We start from the raw sequence: 16,267 nt of genomic DNA on the forward strand, positions 1-16,267 counted from the left end.
TTATTTTCTGTAGACATGAGGTCTCATAATGTTTCCCAGGCTGGTCTTGAACACCTGGCTTCAAGTGATCCTCCCACCTCAGCCTCCCAAAGTCATTGATTATCTTGACGTATTTCCTCTCATTAGCTTGTCATTTTCCAGCAGGATATTCTGCGATCCAGTTTCCCTGTTCTGCTCTCAAATGACTGACAGGGGGCCGGCACTCTCAGGGGTGACCTCCATGCAGACAGGGCACTGGAGCACAGCTCTGTACCTCCCAGCAGAGGTGGAAGGAGAAGGATGTGAGTATCCACCTTTGTTAGTACAGGCTCCATGAAAATAAACCATACCACCAAATAAATGGTTTAATTTTATTTCAAAATTGTACAAAATGGCCATAAGCGGCTATAAAAAACTTTGTCTTCAGAACATGTGGAAATTCAGAAACAACAAAACAGGTATCATTCACAGTGTAATGGAAAAGCTTTTTCTGAGGCAGGAATTATAACTCTTCCTTCTTTTTCCCTAGTCTTTCATGGTCTCCCTCCCGGAGGGCTCGAATATAATTGGTAAATCCCAATTCCTGCAGGGAAGGGGGGGAGAGAGAGAGAGAGAGAGAGAGAGAGGAGCTTTAATCCCTGAGCTGGCCATGCACGCTCCCTCCCCACCCCCCCGGCCCCTCCAGGGCTTACTCCTGTGACAGGGAGAGGTGGGCAGACGTCTGCAAGGCGGAGAGGGTCTGCATGGCTTCCACCAGCCCTGACCAGCAAGTGAGAAAAACCCTCGGCATTTGGAGTCCAGCCTGGCTCTGGGGACAGGACATCTGTGACAACCCCTTGGGACTCTCCTCCAGCAATGTCAAGCCTCAGCCAGGCCGAGGGCCTGTGGCCTCTCGATGCAGTGTTCCAGCTGACTTCCGCGGTTTCTGGGACGCTGCCCAGTGCTGTCCCTCCTCAGTGGCAGTTTCCCTGCCCATCAGCAGAGCGAGCTCTGGGCAGACGCCTCTCCCCGACTTACTGTGCGGTCGCTGTCATACTTTTCTGTGAACTTCCCATAGTGGTAGTAGTGGAAAGTGGGGTAGCCCTTGACAGCCTCCTGCTGGCACAGGTCTTGGTTCTTGTCTTTGACACAGTCAACAGCAGCACAGGCGATCTAGGGGGCAAGGTAAGAAGAGTTGGCACAGGGTGTTCCCAGGCTGAGGCCTGGACCCCACAACACAGATTGCACATCTAGTCCACGTCACAGGCTCACTCTGATTTTTCTCCTCAGTGGCAGGTAGGAACTGAACCAAAGCACCCCCAACTCAGGGCTCCTTGGAGACTGATGGTGCTTGTTTTCAATTTCCAGGTGGGTAAGGTTAGGGGACTTGGCCTGGAGTGCCTTTAGACTGTCCTTTAAAATCAAGAGTATGACGATCATAAAGGAAATGATGACTTGAAAGCATTTGTAAACACCACAGGTTCTGTGGTGCTCTCTGTAAGGGACTGGAGGATTCAATCATTTCTCAACTAATATTTCTGGAACAGTTGCTTGGGGGACAGTATAGTGCCAAGGTTAAGAGCAAGAACTTTCAAGTCAAGTTCCCCAAGTGCACTCTTGGTTTGCCTGGACATTAAGACTTAAAGAAAATGACCCAGCCTCTTGGTGCCTCATTTTTTCAGCTGTAAAATGGGGATAATAACAGTATCTTGGCTATCAGGATATTGTGAAGACTGAATAAGAGAATTCGAGTGAGGCCAATGAGCACAGAACCTGGCACTGGATTCGTGGTCAGGAAATGTCAGCTGCTATTACAGTCACTTCTTCCGACCCCATATACAAGCTCTGTCCCCACTTAGGGGCTCAGTGTCTGGGCAGGGGTTGGATAAAGTGACAATTCCAACACGGTGTGATGTGAGGGATGAGGGAGGTGGCCCAGGTGCCAGGTGAGTGGGGCAAAGGCGCTCTGTATGATTCGCCATCTGACCCAAGACTGGAAGAGGAGGAGACCAGGGAAGCACATCTGGAAACTGGAGGAGCCCCGCATGACTAAAGCCATCAGAATGTTTGGTCAGAAAGTGGTTCCCACATTGGCCACTGGCCTCTTCTTGACCATCTAGTAAATTCCACATGCTGGGCAGCTTTTCTTTATCATTAGTTGTTTTTTCAAAGGAAGAGAGTATACAGCAGAAATGGGGAACTTGTTTCCTATTGAGGGTCATACACCAGGGAAGCCGGAGAGGAGGTCCTCAATGGCCACACCCAATACAGAGGTGTTACGGAAGATGGGGCAGACTTCCATGAGAGGGAGTCCTCCCACCAGGCAACACGCACTGAAACCCTGCCGTGTGCCAAGCCTGTTCTAGATGCTGGGGGAACAATGCTGACCTTGACAAAGTCCAGTTATCAAGCGTCTGCTGTATAACAAATGAGATCATTTTAGATAGAGCTCAACGAATGCTTGGAAGAAATTAAAAGAGGGTGATTCAATAAGATAATTTAAAATTGTTGAATAGCCGAGATTCACACAGTTCTTTGGTTGACGGTTATTTGCATTTGGACAAAGGCCCCTTTCCAAGTAGGACAGTCCTGCCAGCCCCCATGGCGACATTTACTCATCATATCCCTCATGCCCAGGTGAGCTGCGGAATGGATAGCTGGAGAGAAGAGTAAGGTGCGGCCTCCCCTGGCCACCAGGCGCCATCCTCACCTCTCTCACCCTCATGCTTCCCTTCTACTCTTCAGTTACGTAACATTCTATATAGTGAGACTTATAAAACAGAGTTTACAAACTTGCTGCCTGCAATCTGTGTCTGGCTCTTAGTCCTGTTCTATTTGGCCCACATTGAATTTAACAACAACAACAACAAAATAAATAAATAAATCTGAATTAGCTCCACCATAGAAATGGAGCCAGAAGATCTAATACAACAATTTGGCTTTCCAGCTTCTCTTTCAAAGTCAGAAGAGTTGATGGCACTTACCCTGCAGTCTCACAGGTGACAACTGGTGGGGCGGAGAGGCAGCTGTCCTTCAGGTAGGCTAAATGTACCTTCCCCAGCATCCCCTGGAGCCCAATTCACCCAGGCCACCAGACTGGCCCCTACACACTTCTGATAACTCCAGCCCACCTCTAAAGCACTTTAGTATTTAAAAACATGAGGCAGATGCTCCCCTGGCCAAGTGGTGGGGTTCCATTTCTCAGGGCAGGTGCTATGGGGCCCTGCCCAGGGGCACGGGCATCCACACACTCTCCTTCCCTGCAGCCAGCAGCTAAGGCCCCATGTCCAGCCTGGGCCAGGAGCTGCTGCTCCGCTGTGAAAGTGCTGGACGAACATGGCTCCAGGCTGCTGCTCTCCCTGCATCTGCTTTAAATTATGAATTTAATTTGTATACATGCTCTGGAGCTGTTGGAAACACAGTGTATGGTTTTATAAATCTACTAAATTAGAAATGTATACTTGTTCTGAATCACCTAAACTAGCTGCCAGCTGCACACACGGAGTGCAACTTCTAGCTGCAAAGGCGAATCCATGTGCAGTTTCCACAGAAGAGGAGACAAATGCGTCCTCCTCAAAGGCAGCAGCTTAGACTCTTTGGAAAGAAGGCAGCGAATAAAGCTTTTCTCAGCCACTGAAATTTCACCTAAATGCCTGCACCCCTACATCCAACTCAAGATTTGCACTGATCACCTGCAACACGAACACCTATGATTTCTCAGTTTGCTCTATGGTGGTTGGTACAAATTCCTGGGGCACACACTGCTGGTGTCCTGCCACATCCCTTCGGACCAGCCCTTGCCACAGCACCTGCTACTCTCAGCCTCAGAGCATCCTCCCAGCCTCAAGAAGCTGGACGTAAGGCCAATGACAGATGGGGTTCTAGAACAAGGACCCTGGCTTCCTTGGCCTTTGAGTGGAACAGCTCTGTGTCATGTTTCCTGGTGAGGTTTCCTGTGGGACTGAGCCTTGGTGACTCATACAGTCATCTGCCCAGAAAACACCTGCTTTGGTTCCTCCCCTTTCATGTCTCACTTCCAGGATCCTCTGTGAACTTCCTGAGGTCACTTCCCAAATAAATTCCCTGCACATGAGCCCAGGAGCAGAGTCTGCTTCTGGGAGAACTCAAACTCTGACAATGCTTGTTTGCGATTCTCACTCTGCCCCTCTCCGGCTGAGAAACTAGCATATGATCTCTCTAAGGTTCAATCACCTACCTCTTCAGCAAAATGAGCACTGTAACAATACCTAGTTGAGCAAGCTATCGTGAGGACAACATGATGTAAGTAATGCTTTCAGTGGAAGAAGAGCTGTCAGTAAATATCAAATATGTTATATTGTTCCTTCATCCAGTCAACATTTACACAGGTCTGAGGGGTCATGACTGTGGGGAGTTCAAGGACAAATGAGGTCTCTGTCCTCAGGGAGTTTTCACTCGGAAAAGGCAGTAGCCAGCCTCATAAACGGGAGGACCTACACGTCATGGCCAGATTCCGGCAGCGAAGTGGGCTCATTGCAGAGGAGGGGCCCCCACTGTCTCAGGGCCTCCCTCTAGGAGTGACCTTCACACCTAGCCCCACCCCACCCCCAGGCTGGGGACACCTTGACGTGCAGTGAAAGGTAAGCCCCCCACCTGCTTGCCAGCCCACCACAGGTCCTGTCTGCCTTGCCCCTTCAATAACTCCATCTGTCCCAACACTAACACGTTGCAGTCCTTTCCCCATCAGTGTGCCAACCGATTAAGTTCCCAAGTAAGCTCCCGGGAGGGGGTGGAGGCTCCCCGGCTAAAATATGAGCTGCCACACACAGCTTTATTGATTCAGTAAAATAAATCTCTGCAGGACCTAATATTGACTTTGGCTATGAAAATGGAAGTGAACAACCAACTGCATATTGATTGGGAAAGGAACAGGGGCTGGCTTCTGGGTGGAAAAACCCCACAATTCCAGCTAAGAAGTGGCAGCATGGGGTGTCAGGAGACCCAGTTCTGGCTGTCAGTGACCCACTGGGCATTCCTGGGTGTGGGACACAGCTCCTCTCTGGGCCTGGATCCCTCACATATAAAGGAAGAGGGGACAGGCCAGCAGTCCCCACACACCAGCCTGTGGCCAGCACAAGAGCCAGCTCTTAAAAACCACAAATTTCCAGCACCATCCCCCAGAGACTCCGATCTGATAGTTGTAGGATGGGACCCAGTAGTCACGGTGCCATGCCTGGAGCACAGGGTGGGCACCAGTAAGTTCAGCCCCCCAGGCCAGATTGGCTGGCTTCCCTGATGTCATGAATGTAATCTCCAGGAAAGCCAGGCAGGCCACCTGCCTCGGACAGAGAGGTTATGAAGTGCATTCCTGAACGCAAGTGAGGGTGATCCCTGGCTTGGAATAAAGGAAGCTGAAAGGAGAGACAGAAGGAATAAGAGACAGAGGGATTGAACCCAGGAAAACGCCACAACACCACTGGTCTAAGACAATCAAGCAAAGGTGCGTCAGCGTCTAAGGGGAAGGGAGCATCAAGGAAATGGGCCCCCGTGTAGCAGTGGAGGGGGAATGGGAGGAGGAGACATGGGATCTCAGTTGCCTGCTGGAGGCCTGGCAAGTCTGGCCTCACCTGCACTGACGCGGGTCAGGCCATAGGGCAGCCTCAGCAGTGGTCTAGTGGGCAGAAAGGGGCCACATCAATGGGGCTGCCCCTTCAGGGTTTCCCCAGTCCCCCAGGTGCCTCAGTTGGACCACACTCCCTGACACCATGCTCCCCAGCATGGCTGGGAGGGCAAGCCCAGGCTGTGTGTGCCAGTCATGCCTCAGGATCCTCACAGATCTCCTGGGGCCTGTGGAGACCTGAGTGGCCGGTGGGACAGGGAGATGGCACACCTCAGCCTTTCTCCTGCTGCCCAGAGCACCCAGCGTTCTGGGTGGGGTGTGATGGACGTCAATGCAGAGTGGCACCTATTCCAGTCCTGTGGACTGGCAGCCCAGGCTGTGCTGGATATCCTGGGACCCCCAAGCAGGAGCAACCACCCTGTGCTGTGCACAAGTGGGTGGGGACAATGAGGGACATGGACATGGGAAGGAAGCCTCCGCTGCCACACACCCCTCAGTGCAGGGAAAGGGGCAGGCAGAGGAGAAAATGCTTCTGGTCATTGTACTCCCTTCTGGTGGGGGTGAGGGGTGTCTCAAAGCTGCAGCCAAGGCTTGTGGGTAACAACGGGACCTCCTGACTCCAGAGAGAGTCCCGGGCTCTAGGTCTAAGTGGGAATCAGGTCCCCAGTTCGTCCCTACTCTCCCTACATGGGCCTGTCCCCAGCCTGACTTCTTTTGGCTTTATGTCCCTGTAAAGTTCTCATCACCCCATCTCTGCCACTCTCTCTGGGCCCATTAAGGTAATCCCAGCACCTGTATCTCCGCTCCTACAAGGTCTGGATGGTACCTTCATGCCTGACCTCCTATTGGCCTCGATCAAAACTGCAAGCCCTGCCCACCCAGCCCTGGGATGGCCATCCGTCTCTGCTTGTGAGTGCTGTTCCACTGATACCAGCTCCCCTTCCCTGCCTTGGCTGAACCTCCGTCTAGGCCTGCTTGGCCTGTTTACCATCCAGGACTCTCTGCTCAGCTTATGTCTGGCCTTGGTTCCTTCCAGCCTGCCCTCGCCCCACCTGGGATTCCACCCAGGAAAGTAGGTAAACCCACGTGTGACTCTGGGTTTGGGTGTGTGTGAATGCAGATCCCACATGACTGCCAGCTTCTGGGGCCTGTTAGGCCAGAGGTTCCCATGACTGAGTCTCAGGGTTGGGAGGAATCTTTGCAGTCTTCTGCATCAGCACTGCCTGGCATGGATGAAAAGGGAACTCAAAGCCTGGCAGTCAATCACACTTCCCCAAATTCAGGGGTATTTCCCTGTCCCACAAGCCCTCTCCCAGCAGCAGCCCCCACTGCACCAGCTGCCTTGGGAGGATGTGCCTGGGGGACGCACCTGGCAGCCCTGCACTCTAATCCAATCTGCAGCTCTAGCTTGTTAATTTTATGCTTCATCAGTTGGCAGCTGCAGGAGCCTTTCACTTAGGCAGGGCGAGGCTCCACTGACATAGCCTTGCTCTCCTCCACCGTGGCATCCTCCAGTTGACTTTTGTTGGATTTTTAAATTTGTATTTTTAATTATATAAGTAATGCATGTTGATAATCCTACAGTAAAAATGTTCAAGCACTAAAAAAGTAAACAGATGACCCTTTTAACCATCCCTCTCCTCCAAGTAAGTGCTGGAATGGTTTAGCGTATCCCTTTTAGTTGATTTTGCAGCATAAATCCAGCCTGCCCTATCTTCCTTATAAAGAGAATGTCCTGGTTCCCAAGGAATTCCCTGCTTCCAGGTCTTAGCTGACCTGCCCCTGTTTGGGGAAGGGACTTGAATGACAAGGAGGAAGGTGTAGGAATTAGCTGGAGGCAGATCAGGAGATGAAGAGGGTTATCCTTACCTTTCGGTCATCTTTGAAGGCATCAGCAGCAGCAGTAAAGTGCGGAATGACCTTCTTACAGTGTGGGCACCCTGTGTGAGGGGGGAAGAGAGCACACAGGACAGTGATGCACGGGCAGGGAGGCTGCAGGGCCAGGGGCCCTTCCTGAAAGCTCCAGAGAGGGCTCTCCAGGAGCCCCAACCCAGCCCGCCACACTGTCAGGGTCCTTTCATCAACCTTGCCAGTCTAACCACCTCCCGCCCATGTCTGATCTATTGGTGGGGGGATTGGTAGGAGTCCCTGTCACAAGCATCATATGCTCCTGCCCAGGCTGGGGGGTGATGGTCACTGTAGTATAGTTCTGCTCCTTCCACAGAGGACGAGAAAGAGTCTGATCTTGGGGGCAGAGGGAGCTTTGGGCTTAAAGAGGAAGACACGGAATTCTCAGAGCCTGCTACAATCTTCTCTTGCTCCAGGGACAATAGCAAATCTCTCCATTTCCTGACTGAGAGGAAGTGGCACTGGAAAATGCAGGCTGGGGGGATTTCAGGGCACCCACTGCTCATGCTTTGCTGCTAACTTCTGCGTTCCTAGCAACTCCCACCCAGCCTAGACTATGAGCAGCCAAACCAGGCCCTGGTCCCCGGGTCTCCGTTGACCCTCTGCTCTACAATAACCAGAACCTCGAACCCAGGAACCAGAAGGCCATGGTCAGAGTAAGAGGGAGAGAAGCTACAGGATGTCACCAGGCAGTCCTCAGATCCCTTGATGGTCCCTGTCCCAGGTAGAAAGCTTGTCAGAGCAGCCTAAGGCCTTTGAGCTATACAGGGGCCCCTAACTCCAACATCTGTCTCTTGTTCTGGGCATCACCCTGAGCCCCAACTCTGACCTCAGTGTCTCAGAAGCAGGGTAGGGACCTCTGTGGGGGCCACTTTCTCCTCCTGTCCTGGTGAGCCCAGGAAGCTGCAGGCTGACCCAGCCCTTCCCTCAGCACTAACAGATCAGAACCCAAACCCCCCTCCTCTCTCAGCCCTTTCCCAGTCACTGGTGAACAGAACAGCCCAGGGTGCAGTAGGGCTCTGAGGGGAGGGTTTCCCTGAGCAAGGGGAGGCTCCAGCCCACACCTCCGATGTCAGCCGGCCTACCTCAGCCTCGGGAAGGCAGAGATGCCACGGTGGGAACAGAAACGGCTCTGCTCATCTACTTTCTCCTTTTTAAAATAAGATAATAATGATTGGCATTTCAAAGGGTTTTGTGAAACCAAATTAAGGCTAAGCTACAAGTTTAATCTGAATTTTTTCCTTGATCCAGTCCTGAGATGAGCAGGACCACCCACATGGCCTGGCTGGCAGAGTGGCCAGCTGGCCCAGAGCATTGTGGGGGGTGACGGGGGGTGGGGGTGTAGAGGGATTTGCCAAGTCTCATGCAAAAGGAGCAGAAGAGACCTGGGCCAGCAATGGGTTATATCAGAAATGAGACAAGCACAGCTTAGCAATGTGTCTAGCATAGCCTAGCTCAGCAAAGACTGGCTGATTTTTTAATAGCCTAAAATGGCAATTACAAGTAACACTTCACTAATTTGACATAACAGAAAGAAAAATAGCTCAAATTCACGAAAATGTCACACTATAAAGGGATGATGTTATAAAATTTTCAAAACACTTAAAGAGCGCAATCTACTGGTTAACAAGGTACGTCACAGACAGCTCCTGCAGGCAGCTGCAGGCCCCTTGTGTGTGCTGTATGCCCATAATAGCATTAGTCTGGCTGAAAATAACCACCCCTTCCTGGAAACCTGGTTTGACTATTAATTTTTCCTTTTTAACCTTTGTTCATTGAAAGTCTAAAGGTAACTGTCAGCCTAGTGTAAATTCCTGTTACCATCAATTTAAAATATCTAGGCCTCAGATTAATGGACTTCTGTTGCATCTAATTTTCTCATTATCCAAAAGAAAGAGTGGGGCCAGTGAATAATGGGAGGAAGGGCTGTTTCAGAAAGTGCATGAAGATGCTTCCAAGAGGTGTCAGGAGGGCCAGATGTGGATGATTTTTTTTTTTTTTTTAATGTGGGCTTAAAAAAAAAAAAAAAAAAAGGCACTGCCTCTGTGTAGCAGAAAACCAAAGAAGCCTCTCAGAGAAGGGAAAGAGGAACAAAGACTGAGGACAGGCTGGACAATTGCAGTTCTAGAGACTCCGCCAAGCTGGCCTAAGAAGGGCAGTCACCATGACCAGACCATTCAGCATAAAAGGAGCAAAGAAACAGCAGGAGGAAGAGCCGTGCAGAAGCTGGGGAGACAGGATGTGGGGGCAGACATGGTGGGAGAAGGGATGTGGGAGGTGGAGAGATGTGAGGGGAGGTAAGGTGTTGGGGTGGGGCAGCTAGAAGGGGAGCAGGAAATGTGTGGGCAGGCTGCTTTTCCTTTAGACCTCTATCAGGCATTTGACTTTACTATTTGACATTTCTGTAGTGTTTAGATCCTTCATATACAAAAAGCATATAGTATATGCTATATTTATATATAAAAATAAGTATTTTTTTATTATTAAAAAGTCAAAAGAGATATCTTTTTTGTCCTTGGACAGTCTTCCCCCTGTAACCCACTGATAAAGATGTATGTCCCTGGGGCAAGGTTTAGGGACAGAAAAACACAGTAAGAGAGATGAAGAAACTCTAAGGAGCAAGCCCTCTGCCAGAGGTTGAGTCACTCAGCATTTAGAGTTTTGTCAGGGTAGACAGTGAGCCTCTTGAGGCCTGGCAGGGACATGTCTCCTTCCCTTGTACCCTGGGCTCTGGACACTGCACAGCACAGAGCTGATATCTGATGGATAGATGGAAGGCAGGCAGGCAGGCAGGCAGGCAGGCAGGAAGAAAGGAAGGAAGGAAGGCAGGAAGGAAGGAAGGAAGGAAGGAAGGAAGGAAGGAAGGCAGGAAGGAAGGAAGGAGGAAGGAAGGAAGGGAGGAAGGAAGGAAGGAAGGAAGGAAGGAGGAAGGAAGGAAGGCAGGAAGGCAGGAAGGAAGGAAGGAGGAAGGAAGGAAGGAAGGAAGGCAGGAAGGAAGGAAAGAAGGAGGAAGGAAGGAAGGAGGAAGGAAGGAAGGAAGGCAGGAAGGAAGGAGGAAGGAAGGAAGGCAGGCAGGAAGGAAGGAAGGTAGGAAGGAAGGAGGCAGGAAGGAAGGAAGGAGGAAGAAAGGAAGGAAGGAGGAAGGAAGGAGGAAGGAAGGAAGGCAGGCAGGAAGGAAGGAAGACAGGAAGGAAGGAAGGAAGGAAGGATGAAGGAAGGAAGGAAGGGGGAAGGGAAGGAAGGAAGGAAGAAGGAAGGAAGGAAGGATGAAGGAAGGAAGGAAGGGGGAAGGAAGGAAGGAAGGAAGGAGGAAGGAAGGAAGGAGTTGTAGATCTTTGGCAGCCCAAAGAGGTAAGAGTCTCTCCCAGATTCCCTGGGGACTGAAGCACCTGTCTGCCTCAGCAGCCAGGGTCAAGGGTGGCGGAGGGCTTATTTCTGCTCTGAAGGTCCCTCAGTCAGGGAGGAGCTGAAGAGAGGCAGAGGAAGCACTGTGGCTCTGGTCCAGAGGTCTGGGGGAAAGTATTTCATCTGGACTTTGCAAAGTTCACCTCAGGGCTGGGCAAGGGCTCCCACTCCTGCAGCCAGGTTCTCACTTGCGGCTGAAAACACTCTCTCTCTGGCCTGCGCCTGTGACAGACAGCGAGCCACGCAGGCTGCGGGAGGGGCCTGCCACTAACTTGCCCCATGGCCTTGGGCAAGGCTCAGTCCGCCAGAAGGAAGACGTCAGCTCCCGAAAATTTTCAGGCTTCTGGGCACACTGTACAGACTGAAGAGGACAGCCGGAAGCTCCCTAATGGACTGGGAGGGGACAAGTCCCACTCTGAGAAGGAAAGGCAGAAAGAGATGGGCAAGCAGGCTGCCTCAGGGAGGGGGCTGAGGCTGTGGCGGCCCCTCTCAGACCCTGAGATCACAGAGACTCCATGGATTACTGACACTTGAAAGGTGGGGGCAAGGGGAGCCAACAGGAGGGCCGGCTACAACTGAGCGGGTTTATGGCTAGATTGAGCTGCCTGGCTTCTCTGTAGACTGCAGCTTTTATTATCCTCACTCCATTAAGCTGAGTTGTAACCTGGGGGAGAGAGAGAAGGGCAGCAGAGAGTGGGAAATTCTAAGAACCTTTCATTGTAAGTATCAATTAACAACTTCAAAATGGGAATACACAGAAACCCGAGGTCACAGACGTCAATGTCGGCAGACGTGTCACTTCTTCAGCTTAAGCTCTGATTAAAACGAGAACAGCACAGGAGCTCAGGAGTGAATGTGGCTGTGCCTATGCCACGGCTCCAGAGCCATTTGGAAGGGCAGGGAGAGGGGGTTCCAAGTGTCTGGAGGAGGAAGAGGGGGCGGAGGCAGCTGAGGGGTGGGAAGTGTGCGAGTAGGGGACAGGGGCATGGAGAAGCCCAGGGACAAGAGGGAACCAGCACAGAGGCAGAGGGATTTAGGATACGAGAAAGGCTGCCCCAAAGGAAGGGGAGTCCAACAAGGCTGACAAAAGGAGGCCCTGGATTTGAAGGGCCTGTCAGCCTGGAATAAAATTGGAGAGCCTGGTTCATAGCTGCCTTGGTCCCTGGGGTGGGTGTGCAGGTCTTCTTGGTTTGGTGGGGCCAAACACCTCTTACCGTGCCACTCAGTGAGCACCCAAGCTACTTACAAGGGGCGTAGAACATGACCAAGGTGTGTTTCTTCTTCTTCAGGGTCTCCCGGAAGTTGTCCCCCACCAGGTGCAACACGCTTGTCTGCTGCTCTTCCCACGTGGGCTCTGGCGGCGGGGGGGCCTCAGGGCTGCAAGAAGCCAGGGGAGAGGGGAGGCAGCCATGAGGAGAGATTTTTAGATGGGCAAGGAAGTCCACCCTCAATGTCCCAACCACTCGGGGGAACGTGCATGAAGAAACCACTACAATCCTTCTAAAATTTCATTTTAAAACCGTAGTTCAAACGCAAACAAATCTGTGCTACCAGCAAAGATCTTCCCTGATTCCCTCTGAGGAGCCCATTAAGGAGCCATTTTGTAAAATACGGAAGACTTGACCCCATTTTAGGGCAGGGCAGCCCCCCAGTTGTGGGCCATGAACTCCTTGACAAGGGCATAGCGCCACCTCCACTTGGGCTCCCAGGCCCCTCCTTCCTGCCCCCTCTAGGACCCTACATTATCGTTCATTATTTTCTGCTTCTCAGCCTTTGTTCTGGTGGAGAGCATGGGCCAAGGAGTGGGGCGGGCCTGGGTCCAAGTCCAGCTGTGCAACCTTACCAGCTGTGCAACCTTAGGTAAGTTACTAAACCCCTCTGAGTCTCCATTTTCTTTTCTGTTAAATGAGGACAATAGGATCTTTATGAAGAGCACAGAATATATGTAAAGCATCTACTCAGTCAAGGAACTGATATTTACTCTAAGCCTAGATGCTCTAATAAATGCCAGGTGTTGGATAAATATTATTGCTTCTCAGTCTCTTGCTGTCCACTGGGTCCTTCCACTCTGCCCCATGCAAGGATGGATCTGGAGGGCCTTGCAATAGCCTTTGCTCCCCTGCTCCCCTCTCTATAACCCAACTCCCCTTTTTAATTCCTCATTTAATTCCCTAGACAAGTCTATGGGGAAATTACTGTCTCCATCTTACATAGATGGAGATGGGAAGCTGGGGCTTAGAGGCGTCAAAGAAATGGCTCAAGGTCACGATCTGAGCCCAGGTCTCTCAGACTCCAAAGCCCATGCTCTTGACCTAAAATGCTTAAGAAAGTACTTAAACCTGAAAGCACTTAGCCTGAGTGCTTTTCAGGCTCTCAGTAGCAGCAGCGGCACACAGAAAGGGCGGAGGCCCCTCATGCTCGCTGTTTGTGTCCAGGACTCTGGAGCACTGATTAGTGATGATCGACACTCTGGATTCCCTCGGCTCTCTAACCATAAGTCCAAGCATCACAGGGACCTGGCCAGATCCCCCGCCCCACCCAGTCCTTTCCAGTGAACCAGCTCTGGCACCAGAGCAAGGCTGGAAAAGTGGGTGTGAACAAGCCACTTGCTTCAGACACTAGAAGGCCTTGACGGGTGAGCACCTTGTCTGTTTCAGAGGCAAACCATCATTTTCCTCTGGTCCCGAAGACAAAGGCCTGGCTACTTTCCGAATCCTCCCAGTGGACGAGCAGGACAAAGTGGGGGAAGCTGAGGCCAGGATCTCACCAGTCCATTCACCTCTTGCCAGAGGCCTCCCCTGAATCTAGTGGCAACTTTGTTCCCATTCCACAAGCTGGTGTTTCTCAGAACACCATGGCTGAGGTTCCCATTCACACCTCCTGAATCAGAGTCTCAGAGTCTGTGCTTTAAATAAACACCTCATATCTGACCAATGTCCTAACAAAGTAGCTCAGACCGTATCGGTTCAACTGTGTCCCCCCTCTAATTCCTATGTTGAGGTCCTAACCCCCATTATCTCAGAATGTGACTATCTCTAGAGATAAATTATCCCTTTAAAGGGATAATTCAGTTAAGATGAGGTCATTAGGGTGTGCTGTCATCCAACATGACTGGTGTCCTTATAAGAAGAGCAGCTTAGGTCACAGATACATATAAAGGGGCAGCCATGGGAAGTCACAGGCAGATGGCCAAGGGGAGGGGCCTCAGAAGAAACTAACCCCGCCAACATCTTGATCTCTGATTTCTAGCCTCCAAAATTGTAAGAAAATAGGCTGCACACAGTGGCTCATGCCTGTAATCCTGGCACTTTGGGAGGCTGAGGTGGGTGGATCACTTGAGCTTAGGAGACCAGCCTGGGCAACATGGTAAAACCCGTCTCTACTAAAAATACAAAAAATTAGCCAGTGTGATGGCATGCACCTGTAATCCCAGCTACCTGGGAGGCTAAGGCAGGAGAATCGCTTGAACCTGGGAGGTGGAGGCTGCAGTGAGCTGAGATTGTGCCTCCAGCTTGGGTGACTGAGTGAGACTGTCTCAAAACAAAACAAAACAAAATTGTAAGAAAATAAACTTCTGTTATATTGTTATATTATATTGTTGAGCCATCTGGTCTGTTACTTTGTTATGGCAACACTAGCAAACTAATACACAGGCTGAGGGGACTCTTCAAAATCTTTATCCTCAGCTGCAAACCACCGCAGCCTGCCCCGTGGACACTACCGGAGGCCCGGCCAACCACTAGCAAACCTGGACGAAATGAGTCTAGCTCTGGCTATGAAGAGCTGTGTCTCCTTCATTTATTCAAAGGGACTGGAATAAAATGCAGACAATGAGACTTGGGCCTAAGGAGGCTGAGATAGAGAAAAAGCAACACACGGTTTAGTGTGTCGATGAAGCTGTGTCCAGAAGGACTGCCAGCAGTGACCTGCTGATCAGGACATGTGATCAGCACACAAAGGGTGGCTTTAGGGTTGAGGAAGTCAGATCTGTCTTGACTCCTGTGGGCCTGAGCCCAGGATATTGACCATAAAGTTTACTTCACCTCCTCAAGGTGGTCTCCAGGGGCCGCCAGCTGGCAGTTAGGATGTGCTATTGAGATTATAACACTTACTTTTGCATCCACTCGAGAAACTTCTTCTTTGTCCTGAGCACGGGCACTGCATATTTCTCTCCATTCTTAAAATACTTCAATGTAGGAAACTCTGAGATGTGGAATCTTTCTGCCAGGGCCTTGTTGACAGTGGCATCGACAGCTGCAAGGACACCAGAGCTCTGGGATGGGGGAAAGGCCAACCATGCATTACAGCCTCAGATGCGGTGCTGGTGGAACACAGGAGCCCAGATGCTGCCCCCACAGCCCATCCTGGACCTGCCGGAATTTAACTGGGGTGGCTAGCCCGATGGGCTCCTATATCCCAGGGAACAATTGAACACTGGCATGGCCATTTCTCATTTAGGAGCTGAGATGAGGCTTTTGAATCTGCCCCACCAGCCATGTTGAGTAGATTGGCACCTGTTCCCATTAGCCAGGGTCCCAGAGAAGAGAGGGAGCAGGTAGAGGTCACCCGGACAGGCATGGGAACATGGCCCAATAGTCCTTCTGCCCTCCTCTAGGATCCCATCTGTCTAAGGCATTCTACTTGGGCACACAGAGGTACTGCTGGCCTCCAGGGACCAGGGGAGCTGCAGCAGGGCTTGTAGGGCAAAGTCATAATGATTCCACCTGTCAATGATTCTTTCAAAGAGAACGCTGAGGGGAAGGAAAGGAAGCTTACATCTGCTTCTCCATGGAGGGCTTCTGCTGCCTTCTCAAACTCTGGCTTCATTTTCTTACAGTGGCCACACCCTGTGGGGAGAGATCAAGAAAAACCATTCTTATGGCACAGGGGCCCTCGGGATGCTCCCCTGCGCTGCCTCTGGAAGGCAGCTCAGCCCCATTCCCAGACACTGGGGGGACCTGGGAGAAAAGCAGCAGCAGCACCAGCTCAAAGAAAAGAAATATTTTGCTTAATCCACCAGAAATGGGTTGGGGTATTGGGAAGGTACTCCAGACACAAAAATAAAACAACTACATAAAGAATACGGGCAACGTGTATGTAGCCCTGGTGTGCCAGGTACTGACCAGTGCTTTACAGCCTCAAACCGCCCCACAGAGTAGAAACTGACATTATCTCCATTCTATGGATTAGACAATTGAGGCACCAAGAGGGCAGGTGACTGCCCAGGGCTACATACACAGCCGTGGGTCACAGAGCTGGGTTGAAAACCCAACCAATCTGGTGACAGGCCCCAGCTGCAGGCAGCGTGGAGGCTGTGGCACTATGCCGTGATCATCATCATCATCTTCTCTGGACAGAAGGCCCTCGGGATGCTCCCCTGCGCCGCCTCTGTAAGGC

The 16,267-nt window shown here is 51.3% G+C and overlaps 1 protein-coding gene across 1 annotated transcript in view; it reads right to left on the bottom strand.

Annotated features, from left to right (window-relative positions):
• Positions 1-336: 336 nt before the first annotated feature.
• The window catches only part of PDIA5 (protein disulfide isomerase family A member 5), a 93,838-nt gene continuing 77,907 nt past the window's right edge, over positions 337-16,267 (bottom strand). The window contains exons 12-17 of the mRNA XM_050781847.1: positions 15,647-15,717; positions 14,983-15,143; positions 12,117-12,247; positions 7,427-7,497; positions 997-1,131; positions 337-562 (exon numbers count right to left, since the gene is read on the bottom strand). Coding sequence (XP_050637804.1) covers positions 482-562; positions 997-1,131; positions 7,427-7,497; positions 12,117-12,247; positions 14,983-15,143; positions 15,647-15,717 — 650 coding nt within the window. The 3' untranslated portion in view covers positions 337-481. The remainder of the gene's footprint in view (positions 563-996; positions 1,132-7,426; positions 7,498-12,116; positions 12,248-14,982; positions 15,144-15,646; positions 15,718-16,267) is intronic.

This window comes from Macaca thibetana, chromosome 2 (genome assembly GCF_024542745.1).
Source record: "Macaca thibetana thibetana isolate TM-01 chromosome 2, ASM2454274v1, whole genome shotgun sequence".
In the NCBI taxonomy this organism is placed as follows: Eukaryota; Metazoa; Chordata; class Mammalia; order Primates; family Cercopithecidae; genus Macaca; species Macaca thibetana.